The sequence below is a fragment of the Tribolium madens genome, unplaced genomic scaffold, assembly GCF_015345945.1.
Source record: "Tribolium madens isolate multiple individuals breed KSU strain unplaced genomic scaffold, Tmad_KSU_1.1 Scaffold_96;HRSCAF=242;Tcas5.2_LG5, whole genome shotgun sequence".
In the NCBI taxonomy this organism is placed as follows: domain Eukaryota; kingdom Metazoa; phylum Arthropoda; class Insecta; order Coleoptera; family Tenebrionidae; genus Tribolium; species Tribolium madens.
Genome location: NW_025401068.1, coordinates 13504565 through 13517583, shown reverse-complemented (window position 1 = coordinate 13517583; position 13019 = coordinate 13504565). Strand labels below are relative to the sequence as shown.

At 30.0% G+C, this 13019-nt stretch overlaps 1 protein-coding gene across 1 annotated transcript in view; it reads left to right on the top strand.

The window, feature by feature from the left end:
• Nucleotides 1–13019, top strand: part of LOC123013152 (latrophilin-like protein LAT-2) — a 63054-nt gene that overhangs the window by 1001 nt on the left and 49034 nt on the right. The window contains exon 2 of the mRNA XM_044411528.1: nucleotides 9173–9337. Coding sequence (XP_044267463.1) covers nucleotides 9177–9337 — 161 coding nt within the window. The 5' untranslated portion in view covers nucleotides 9173–9176. The remainder of the gene's footprint in view (nucleotides 1–9172; nucleotides 9338–13019) is intronic.

The following is a 13019-nucleotide window of genomic DNA, read 5'->3' as shown; positions in this document are numbered from 1 at the left end:
AAATATAAAATAACTCAGTTATTTAATATAATTTAAACAGATAACAATTTTTTGGATTGGTTTTTGAGTGAAAGAAAATTTATCAATAAAACAGACTTATAGATTAATTTAAAGTTTCTACTAATGATTCACTTAACAATTTAACACTTAAATTAACTAATTAAGTTAGTTTCTTGTCTAGCGTTAACTCTACCCACGCAGACTCGTATTATTACATTGTTTGTTTATACATATTGCACAAACTTGTATATTATACACACGAGTATAAATCAACATTAAAATAAATTCAGAAATACGTCAATTATTTTTTTCAACTTTTAACTCACTATTAAATAAAAACAAAAACCTTTAAATTTAAGCTATTTTTTTATAAATATTATACCTAAGTAAGAAACTTTTTTAATAAAAAACACTTAATTATGTTAAGTATAATTTTATAATTCTCAAATGTAAATTTATTAGTGATTTTGATAGTGCTGAAATAACTGAATTTATAGCAGAAATTTTAGATAAAAAATAATTATGCAAAGCAACTAACATTTTAAAGCATTCGGTAATAGTAATGCATAGTTTATGAATTTTATTGTTAGCTTTGATTTAATTCAGAAAATTTTGTAATTGTTTATAAAAATTTAGATGTGATACCAGCATATGCTGAAAATCTGAAAATAATTTATTTTGTGATTATATAATATTTACCACATGTTGCTATTTAGACAAGCTTTACATAAACGCATATTGATTTTTAAATCCTGGGATTATTTTGTGCAGGTAGTTTACTAATTGGCTTGTTTACGTACACAACAAGTTTGGGTTTGATACATAGTTTTCAAATTTTTTAATTCTTCTTGCATAGTTCATTTACCTTGAAATAATTCGAAACTTGTTTGTTATAAAATTTTCAAAGATTTGTTTACTTATTATGCTTCTAAAAAAACAAATTTCAAAACTATTATTTTCTAAGCATGCAATTTGTGAACACTACCCAAGTTTTTAATTCTAGTGCTAATACCCTTGAACAAATTTAAATTCTTAGGTTACAAGTTTCTTACATGTTAATTATTAGGCTTCATATGCCACTCTACTTTGTCAAAAATTTAAAATAAAATTTGAATAATTGATTGCAATGGAAGTAATTATTATTAGCAATCCTATTATGCAATGTGTCAATGTGTTATGTTGATAATTTGAGTATATGAATTCCTATGAATTCACAAGAATAATTCGATTGCTGCCAGTCTCTAGTGGTAGTTTTGTTGATTAGTAATATCAGTGTTGTGTCCCTCGACAAACTCTAATTAAAGCATGTACACACAGGTAGGTAAGTATACATTTACCTACAGGCAATATAAACCTTCTAAAAACCTTTTAATTAATCAAATTGATTCGAAATTTAATTTAGCAAAAATTTATTTACCGAACGTAATCCGTTTGAAATTCATTTCCCGTCGGGCATAATTAAAAATTTACTTTACTTTAAAAACTAGAAAAACCTTCTCTTGAAACAGTAATCGACTTTACCTTTGATTTCATTTCTCGTCTTTAGTTTCAGAAAGATTCTCATAAATCCGTTAATATTTTATTCGAAAGTAAATCCAATTTTACGTGAAAGCCGTACGTTTTTTCTCCTTTTTCATATTGTCTGGCTCGAACTGGACCATCCGACGCGCGTTTAAAGAACTCCACATCATTGTAATAAAGATATTACTTTTTTTTCCTCTATTTCGTGTCTACTTTTCTATTTTCTTTTATGCTGCGGCGAAAATCACAATGAACATAAGAGAAAAGCGCCGCAATGCCATAATGGAGTTTTACTTTCATACGAAGTGTCTGGTTACGGCATTTTTTCGCGCTGAAAGTATTTTATGGGAGGCGCATATAGGATGTGGGGAGCATATCTCTTATTTCCACAAGACATAAAATTCGCAAACGGATGTTGTTCTAAATTTTGCATGATTTATAAAATTTTGGTAACACCAACGTGTCATTTTGACGCTAAATATGCTCATCAAACAACAATATGGCTTAATTTTTAAATATAAAAGAGCATTTTGTGTAAATGAAAACAATTGCACAATATTGTATTAAAGAACTCGTTTCGTGTGGAACGAGTTCAGGTTATAAAACGAGCATCGTAGCACGAGTTTTATAAAAAACGAGTTCTCATAAATGACTTCTGAAACAAGTTTTATATGCTATTTTTTCTATTTTGCATTTTTACGTATTTTTTAACAGAAAAGATAATTTTCTAAAATTTAGAAACTTTTGTTTTAATAAGGTTGTGATTGGTGGTAAATGTCACAAAGTTTGAAAGTTCGATTTTTGAAGTGTCAAGTTTCAAGTATTTTTCAATTTTTTTTTGAATTAAAAATGAATACTACAAATATTTCATGCACACCACCTAAAAAACTCAAAACGCTGCTAAAAATTACTATTACCAACCTCTAGAGAGTAAATTGTACTAGTCTATTTCAGCACCCAAATCGGCGTCGAAATGGCTCATTAAAGCATCGGTTTTGGTATCGAAATAAGCTTTCTTTCAGACGCAAAATAAAAAATATAATTTTGGTAGAAGTACTGCATAATATACAGGGTGTTCCGTCTAAATCCCACTTTAGAAGTATTGGGAGTTGGAATAATCGTATTTATTTAAAAATTGGTACATAGCCATAAACCATTAAGTCCTCCTAAATGAAAATATTTTCGAGATGGCGGCACTTCCGGTTATACCGGAAGTCGGACTCAACTTTCTTATTTTAAATGGAAAGGTATATTTTTAACTGCGTTTTTGGATTAACCGGGTTATTTTAAGGAAGTTTTTATCAGCTTTCCCTATACCTAAATTTAGCCATTTTTGAAATATTTGGAGTTTTTCAAAAAATTTTGGATCTGCACCTTCCACTTTAAAAATCGGTAACTCTGCTATTTTTTAAAATTTTGAATTTGTATTTTTGGCGTTTGAAAGAGAAAGTTTAGATATTTCTTTCGGTGTTTTTAAATTTTGAAAAAAAAATTAACAAACCATAAAATTTTAAGGTTACTTTTGTAATAATTCAAATACCCATAACTCAATTTTTTCAAATAAAATACCCCAATTTTTATTTTACTAAATGGAGGAGAATTTAATTCTGCATCGATCTGTATTAACATTCCCTATACCTAAATTTAATAATTTTTAAGTTATGGTGACTTTTTGTTGAGACTGCCGAAAATCTGTTATTAGCCACATTCGTTTTCGTATAGTTTGCTATGGAAATAAAAAATGTCAAAATTGTTTCTCAATAAATGTCGACTTATTATTTGACAAATAGTGCCAAAATATGGAGAGTCAAAGCTACTCAAACTTAGATTTAATTAATTTATTTTGTATTTATGGAAAGTGTAACAAAATTATGATGTCGTTCATTAAACAAAAATAATTTTTTRACTTGTTAGCTTTAAATAATGATRGCATGGTAGAACCTATCAATAATAATTAAGTTTGCATAACTTTGATTCTCCATATTTTGGCACTATTTGYCAAATAATAAGTCACTGTCGACGTTTACTGAGAAACAATTTTGACATTTTTGATTTCCATAGCAAACTATGTGAAAACGGGTATGGCTAGTAATAAATTTTCTGTAGCATTAAAAAAAATGCATAACTTGAAAATTATTAAATTTAGGTATAGGGAATGTTAATACAGATCAATGCACAATTAAATTCTCTTCTATTTAGTAAAATAAAAATTGGGGTATTTTATTTGAAAAAATTGAGTATGAGTATTTGAATTATTACAAAAGTAACCTTAAAATTTTGGGATATGTTATTTTTTTTTCAAAATTTGAAAACACCAGAAAAAGGATCAAAGCTTTCTCTTTCAAACGCCAAAAAAACGAATTTCAAATCTTAAAAAATGGCAGAGTTACCGGTTTTTAAAGTGGAAGGTGCAAATGCAAAAATTTTTGAAAAACTCCAAATATTTCAAAAACGGCTAAATTTAGGTATAGAAAGCTGATGAAAACTTCCTTAAAATAACCCGATTAATCCAAAAACGCAGTAAAAAATATACCTTTCCATTTAAAATAAGAAAGTTGAGACCGACTTCCGGTATAACCGTAAGTGCCGCCATCTTGAAAATATTTTCATTTAGGAGGACTTATTGGTTTATGGCTATGTACCAATTTTCAAATAAATACAATTATTCCAATACTTCTAAAGTGGGATTTAGACGGAACACCCTGTATTGTACAAAAATTTATAATCAATAATAAACTGAAGTTCTAGGTATTTTTATTAATTATACTCATGATTGAAATTCTATAATATATAAAATTAATTACTTCTAAATGTAAATTAATCATACAGGGCTTTCATTTCAAAAGGAGCGTGTCCAAATGTCAAAAATTTTTTTTTGTCGATTCGTTTTTGAGTTAAGGGTGGTTTAATTTTTGAAATTTTGAGTCGTAGTAGCCTTTGATTCAACTCAATTTAATTTAAATTAAAAATATGTCGATTTAGGTTGCAATGGAAAAATTCAAAACCAACATAAAATACGTTTTAGTTTTCATCCTCTAGTCACCAACCACCCTTACTTTAAAATTTTAAAAAACATCTTTAACTTTTTGAAACACTTTTGGAAAGAGGAGAAAACGCTTATCTAACCGTAAATGAAAAAAACATTGTTTTTTCGTTTTTGAGTTATATTTTTTTTGAGTGGAGGCGTGCTATTTAAAATTTTAAAGAAGGTGTGGCTAGCTACTAGTTAATGGAACCTAAAAAATATTTTAGGTTGAAGTCTCTCATCGCAACCCGAATCGACACATTTTTCATTTAAATTAAATTGAGTTCAACCAAAGGCTACTAGGAGTAAACATTTCAAAAACAAAACTACCCTTAACTCAAAAACGAATTGACAATATATTTTTTTTATTTACGGTTATATAAGCTTTTTTCCCCTTTCCAAAAATTTTTCAAAAAGCACCCTCAAGCTTTTTAAAAGTTTAAAGTAGCGGTGGTTAGTGATTAGGGGATGAAACCTAAAACGTGTTTTTGAACTCTCCCATCGCAACCCAAATTGACATATTTTTTATTAAATTGAGTTGAATCAAAGGCTACTTTCAAGAATTAAACCACTCCTAACTGAAATACAAATCGACAAAAAAATTTTTTTCTTTGACATTTAGATACGCTGACTTTTTCTCTTTCCGAAAACGTTTGAAAAAAGTAGGGGGTGCCATTTAAAGTTTTAAAGTAGGGGTGGCTAGCGACTAGGAGATGAAACTTAACTTAAAATATAACTAATGTTGGTTTTCAACTTTCCCATTGCGATCCTAATCAAGCTGTTTTTGCTTGAAAATACATTTACTCAATGTCAAAAGTTATTGAGACTCGCTCCTTTTGAAAGCCCTGTATATTAAATTTACTAATATAAAACTTGTTGAACTAATTAATTTCAATTTTATGATTCGTTTGACCAGTTTACTAACTGTTTTATTGCAGTTCAATTTGCATTCATATTGCATAAAACTTTTATTTTTATTGAAGCATTAATTATGGAGTAATTAATTTTACAGTAATCTCCACGTCGCTTGAAATTCCATTTTTCCGTACATTATTGAAAAGCTTTTAGCATTTATTTAATATTCAGTGTTTTTATGCCATGTTCAATTTTATTATATTTCCGTATTTGATTTTCGCTGTCACAAAACTTTCAAGTTTCTTCTCTTATTACAAAACAGCATTACCTTGATGCGGCTATTAACTTTCCGTCGACGATACATTTTGATCGAAAGTAATTTAGTTCAAAAGAAGTCTGTCATCACTTCACTTTCAGCTCGCTTTTGATACGTCTCACGTTATCACAAAGTGGCTCAATTATAAAATTCAAATTTCAAGTGTCAGATCTCACTCTCTATATTTGTTATCACATTTGACTGTTTACATAATTTATTCTTCGGCAATTATGCAAGCTGGCACCGGATCGACAAAACGTTCAATTTATAGCCGACAAGCTCGTATTTCATTCGCCGCAGCGAAATTTATGCAATAATTACTCCCCGCACAATAATTTATACAAGTTTGTGTACGTAAGAACATGGGGAAAACTTCCCAACTGCACTTAGGCAACATTTTTATTGTCTGGAAAACTGGAAACTTGATTATCGCAAGGGCTGCTGATATTTCAGCGTTTCAGGGATTGATTTACTTAGTTTGTAAAGTTTAGTGGGCTCGGGATGTCCAATTAACTAATTGATATGTAGCGGAAGTTTAAATAGGGCATAATAAATGTACAGAGTTTGGGGTGGTAAAGACCCCCACGTGATATTAAAACTGCATACCACCCTGTGTATAATTGTCGACCACTTTACTAAAAATGTAAGTGCTGAAAACTTTTCAAATACACGTAAATCAAAGCGAAAGTCATGAAACTTTCGGTTTGGTGCCCATGAATAACAATTTTTTTTCAAAGCGGGTTCTGGTAATATGCTTTTTATTGAAACTTTGCCCAGCGTTATTACAGCGAATTTATTCATGAAAATACGGCAAAGGACAACGTGTGGAGCATTTTTTGAAGCAAATAATTCACAATTTTTGTAATCTGATGTGAAATGTTCTTGTCATTTAGCACCACAAGGTGTGTCATTATTTTCTATGGAACGTAGGCTCATATTTAGCAACGATGATGCTCGACGATGTATAAAAACCGCAAGTTGACAAAGTCAAATATCTTTGTGCGGGATGTTGACTAAATAGGAGAAAACATATATTTGCTAATGTAAATAATTAGGTCTCAAGCTGGGTAAGTTAGATTGTCTCATAGGTCGCAGATGCCTGTCATATGAATCTCTGTTGTATACTACTACCTACTGTGTGACTACTAATTACGAACTGTTTCAAACTTCAATATCTAGACGGAAGTATGAAACCTAACACTTTTCTTTTTTTCTTTGTAATTCACAAAAGGTTTAATACAATGAGAACAGTTGCTTTGTGCTGTTTTTAACTTTGACTAACTTTAAAATATTTTTTATAGTTCAAACAAAAGATAAATATAAAAAACAACATAATTTTAGAATCGATTACATTTGGCATAATACCAAGACGCATTCTTTTTATTAATTTGGATTTTTATTCAAAATTTTAAACCGGGTGTCGGGTTATTTAATTCTATTATTTTATTATTTTATTTCTCTAAAGACTTTTAATATTAGGTTTATTGATTTTTATACGTATACTTCTTTTCATATTAATGTGCAACGAAGTAGTGGTTGAAAGGGATCATTGTTGTTTAATTCCACCACGGATTACTTATCCGTTGACTTATCCAGAGATTGTAAAAGTCGTTATAAATACTGAAATTCGAATTATTTTATTGTAAAAATAAAGAATAATGGATTCAGTTTTACACAAATGTGATTATTAAGTGATATTTCCTCGTCTCTTGTACAACTGTGCACTTTTTGGCTACTGGCGCACCCTGTATAAATTTTAAATTTGCTTGTATTTTAATTGTCCGTTGAAATAGTTAGGTAACTGGAAGTGACATCATAATTAATTGAATTTGATGAATGTAATTTTTAATAAATATTTAGTGTGTGTCAATATGGTAGTAAATACACTATTACAAAAAATTTAAGGAACAAAAAATTTTCCCAATGTTTTTCGTGATTTTTGAAAGACTGTAACTTATTAAAAAATGGTCGTATCTAGATTTAAAAAGCTGTTGCTAGTTTTGAAATTTTTTATCAAGTTAGAGAAAAAAAATCTAAATTTCTTGTTTTTGATTTTAGTCTACGGACGTGGGGATTTTCTTTTGTAGTTGCATAGGCCGGATAGCATTTTCGTTCATCTTTAGTATGCTTTTTTCATGTTCTTTTTACATTATTTTTTCGTTGAGATATTTGACTTTAAATGAAAAAGATCTTTTGTCTTTGATCATCAATATCTCAGCAATTTTTTTTAATGTTTAACGTTAAATATTTTTTTAGTTATTGATTATAAAAACCTAAAAGTAAATAATTTTATAAAAACAATCTAATAATATTTTAAATGTAAGAACAATAAATAGGGTGTTCCCTTTAAATTTTGAAGTTATTGAACTTTTAACATTTCTTTATCTTTGCAAATGCAACACACTAAAAAAATGTTACAACCTTATATATAGCTTGTACCTTCTTCTTTGCGGTAATAAAAAATATTTTTAGATGTTTTAGTTTTTGTGTAATAAATTTTTAAAAAGTGCACGTTTTCGTCAAAAAAACCGTCTTATTTTTTAAACTAAGCAAAATCGACAAATAAAAGTTTAGCTTAAAAACATTGTCATAAAAATCTACATCCAAAAACGCGTAACTTGTTTTTGAGACATGCTGTATAGTTGTAGTATTTTCCTGACATGAGCATTTCTGTTAAAATGCTGACACTTTTTTATTCAAGACTCAACAGTGAAGCATGTTTTGTTTGTAATTACTTTGTACCACGTTACCTACAGTTTATTTTTTTTTATTTGCTGGTGGGAGTAGTGTGAATCAAGGACATGACATGACATTCGTCTATTTTTGACAATCGACAGCTTCTGACATTTTGGTACTAAAATAAAAAAAATAAAGTTTCTTTCTCGCAACAGGATTTTTATAGAGCTTATTACGATTGTTACACTTGAGTGCAAAAAAACGCAAACTGTTTTTTTTATAATGTAATTTAGTTTGTTAATAAATGCCAGTTTTTTGACGTTTGTTACAATTTACAATTTCATAATTATCAGGCATCTTCCAAACTTCTATCAAGTTTTTCCATTTCTCCATTTACCTAAAAAATTTGACAATTTTGTTTTAGACAATTTGCGATTTTTTTTGCACTCAAGTGTACCTACGTGACGGTAAGACACAATTTTGACGTACGTCACTAGCTCTGCGTTACTTTAGTTGCATTTGTTAAAGTGAGATAAATAGCCTGACCGATTTTATGCAATTAGGCACGTAGCGGGAAAGCAACAAAGCTGTTTACAAATGTTAAAAAGAGATAGCAATCTACGTCTTTCGAATTATTTATTGATGCACACGTATAAATAAAAAAAACGGACTTTACATTATCTTTTAATATTTTTTAATGGTTTTATAAAATGCACAAGAAAAGAGTTAAAAATACTTATCATAAGAAATTTCAAGATATATTTTGTTTTTTTTTTCAGCGTCATGGACACCTTGTACACCGCTCGCCTGCATGGCTTCCCCAACCTCAGTCGCAACAGCCTGGAGCCGACAGTCCTGACTGAAGAAAGCGTTTTATCCTTGCTCATTGTCCTCGGCAGCAGCATCTCCTTAGTCGGTCTCGTCTTCGCTTTCATCACATACAGGTGAGTTGTGTCGAACCCGTCCCCGAAACTTATCCCCAGTGCTAATCTCTCAAAGCCGAATTAATCCTCTTTTGCATCTTAATTCGAGTTGAATTCGGCCCTGAAGCGCCAAGGAAGCGTTTGCTATTGTCGTATTTACAAATAAATTACTTCTGAGATGGTTTACTCGGCTGAATATGAATTGTTTTTAAACACAACTCGAGCTCTTCTTTTGTGGATGGATTTAATTGTGATTGTGGAAGGCCATTTGTGCGTAATTGGGCCCATAAATACATTATTTCTTAGTTTTTGCAGATAATTTATTGTTTTATAACGGCTCGTTATAGCCGTCTGTCTGCACCACTGTAAAACGAGCTTTTCAGCCCTGAAAACAGGCTAATGGCGAAATGTCGTGACTGAAATAACCTTGACATATTCCACAGCGGTTTTTGTAATTTTTACAGGAAAATTACCGTTAATTTGAAATATTTAAACAAGCTTAATGCGTCGATATGTATTTCAATAAAAATCACAAATTTACGCAATAAATTCGCCCGAAATTGGTCACCAAATAATTATCAACGACGGTATTGATCCACTTATTTTACCGCAAATAAATCAAAAAAAGTTATACGAAAAATATTATTGTTGTTTATTTTCAAGTATTTCTTTCCGGTGGATGAAATAAATAGAGCTTTTCTTGCTCCATTAATTTTGTGTACCGGAAGAAAGTTAGTTGACTTATCCGGAAACGCTATAAAGTTAAGATACTTGGAAAATTATAACATGTTGATAAATTGTATTGCGACTTTTTATTGTGTCCTGAAAATATTAATATATATATCTCTCAAAACAGTTACACTTTTTGAAAAGAAAAATTCAAGATGTTTGTTTAAAAATGTAGACATTACTCCCTCTTAATTAATTTTTTAATGATTGTTAAAAATAAACGTCAAAAAGTATCACATTTGTAAAGCTTTCACTTAGTATTTCACTTTTACTTTACTTTACATGTAAATTATTACTAAAACTTGTCGAGGAATTAATGAACATAATAAAACCTTAAGTTTTCCTAATCTTACAAACGCAGTCATCCAAGTCGATAACTTGGAGTAATATGACAGAAAATTATCTAATTTAGCTTCTCTACTTTAGAATCTCAAGAGAACTTGTTGTTGTCTTGATTAAAATATTATTACCTTAGGAGAAGTAATTCAGGAGAAATAAGAATAAAAAAAGGGGGACAAAATTTCAAAAACAACAAATAAAAATATTTTAAAACGATGCTATATTTTTACGTATGTATTTACCATTTTCTTTATGTTTACAAAGATAAAACTGTTGCTCTTACACATGGCTCAAAGTCAATGAAATTTTAATCATGGCAGTATTTGAGCCCCAGGTGTTTTACTTCATACATAACCAAATTATGGAATGCTCTCTTAGTAGACTATTTACGAAGCTGTTAAGTCGCATTAAGAAGCAAGAAAGCGTTATAATAATTAACAATTAGTTATAACGCGCTTACCTGCTCTTAAGAAATGTATTAAACATGAATTTTCGTTAAAATAAAAGTCTTACATTTTTGTTGTGTTTAATATTGTTCTTGGCATGTGGAAACGGATCGACATTTCCATAAAAGCTGACACGAAAGAAGCGTTCGTCTTTCAGACTTTTAAATCGAGTTTTATTGAATTAGCTCAAGTATCAAGATCAAAGTGATTGCCAGCAGTTGCGCATAATGAAAGAAATGTATTACAAAAAAATATTGATTTTGTGAAAAGTAAATAAATAAAGTCAAAGACAGACGGACAGTGAACTCGTTTAATAAAAACTCTTGTAGCAGATTTGCAATATTGTCTGTATTTGAAATTTGCGAAACAATTTTTTGACTGAATAAAATGAAATAATAAATACTGTTTTATAATAAAAGTGAAATAAAAAAAAAATGGTTGTGTTTAGTTTTTTTATAAGTATTGTTTTCTATGAAACAGTGTATTTGGTTCAGAAAAATGTGCTAATAAGATGAATATACAAATGTTTTATTTGCCCGGCGCATCCACCAATTTTATTTATTTTTTGTTGAAATGGATTCTAAAAACAAGATTTTTTGTTATTGAGCTATTTTACTGTTTGCTAAACTTTATCGAAACTTCTATATGATGTCACCAATAATAGGAATTCACTCTGCAATGAGATAATTCCATTCTCACAGTGACTATAACTAAGTTTTAGTGAAGCGCAAACATATCGACAATGATCAATGTCTCTCCATTTCAACGTTTTACTTTAAGCTCCTTTATATAATCGAACTTTGTTCCGCACTGATAGAATAAGAAAGTTCCGCAACTTTGTCGCGGAAATTTGAAAGTAGGATGCGGTTATAAAACGTATCCGAAGTATCTTTTTTAAACGAAATTTCGTATATGGTCCAATAAAAAAAGTTGAAACGTGCCAAAATGAAATCTTTGGCACTTTGATCGAATTAGCTTCCCTCTTTTACACTTGCTTGATTTCTACAAAGTTAATTTTCGGTGTTTAGAGCTGACGCCTACCGTAAATGTGACGATAACAGCTTTCAACAGAAGCTCTTGTATTCTGATAAAACTTAATGCTCGATGAACAGCACCATAAACCCAATCAAATGATGCTGCTCTTATCTAATCAAACAACATAATGGTGATTCCATACGCAAATGCTCCGAACAACAAGTGTAAAAAATATTGTTTGGATAATTGAAAAGTAAAATTCTCAGACACATTTGCAAATTATTTAAGTTGGCACTTATGACATGTAATTGAATTCCTCGGGGGAAGATTTGATTTAACGGCTGGTGGAATTCTTAGAGACAATCTTGTCGACGAGAGATTACACGTTCTGATGTCAGTAGAGTAAAAGGGCAGGTTGTGTTAGGTGAACGCCGCCGCCACCGCCACCGCCGCCGTCGCCGCCACCGCCTATCCTAATGCTATTAACGAAGTACAGCAGCTTTTCGAAAAGGTTTAGCAGACACAGCGTTAACTAATTGTTCATTAACGAAACAACTGTACCGTTGTGGAATTCCGGAGGCGGCCCGCAGTCACCGGAAAAGTGACCTACGGATAAATGTTATTCCGGAAGTGTTTCTTAAGTTTGAGCAAATAGCAAATTTGAAGTTGAAGTTTTATCTTTTGTATGGTATCATTAGAAAAAAGTCGCTATTTTTATTGTTTGAAAGACTGCGATTGATTTAATCAAAAAAATATTATACAGGGTGTGTCAGAACGCGCGCCCCAGAGAAAATTTTTTAGTAAGATAAGATACCAGGAACATGGAAAAAATGTTTGAAAAATCCTGTATTTCAAAAAATTTTGACGTTTATTTTTTGACATTTGACATTTTCTGTCTATTTAATGATACTGATGATCTTGTATATGTTTTTTTTATAATTATTTAGTAAAAGTTTAAAAGTTTTGCCAATAGAGTTACAACACCTTTAGTATGCTTTTTTTATATTCTTTTTACATCATTTTTTTCCCTGAGATATTTGATTTTAAATGAAAAAGAATCTTTTTGTCTTTGATCATCAATATCTCAATAACCAATGACCACACAGAGAATATAAGAGTAGTGTCAAAAACTGGAATACAAGATCCTTTTATGATTTTTTGAACTCTGAACATTGATTTAAAGAAAAGAGAAAAAAGTAACTTTTTGCGTTGTT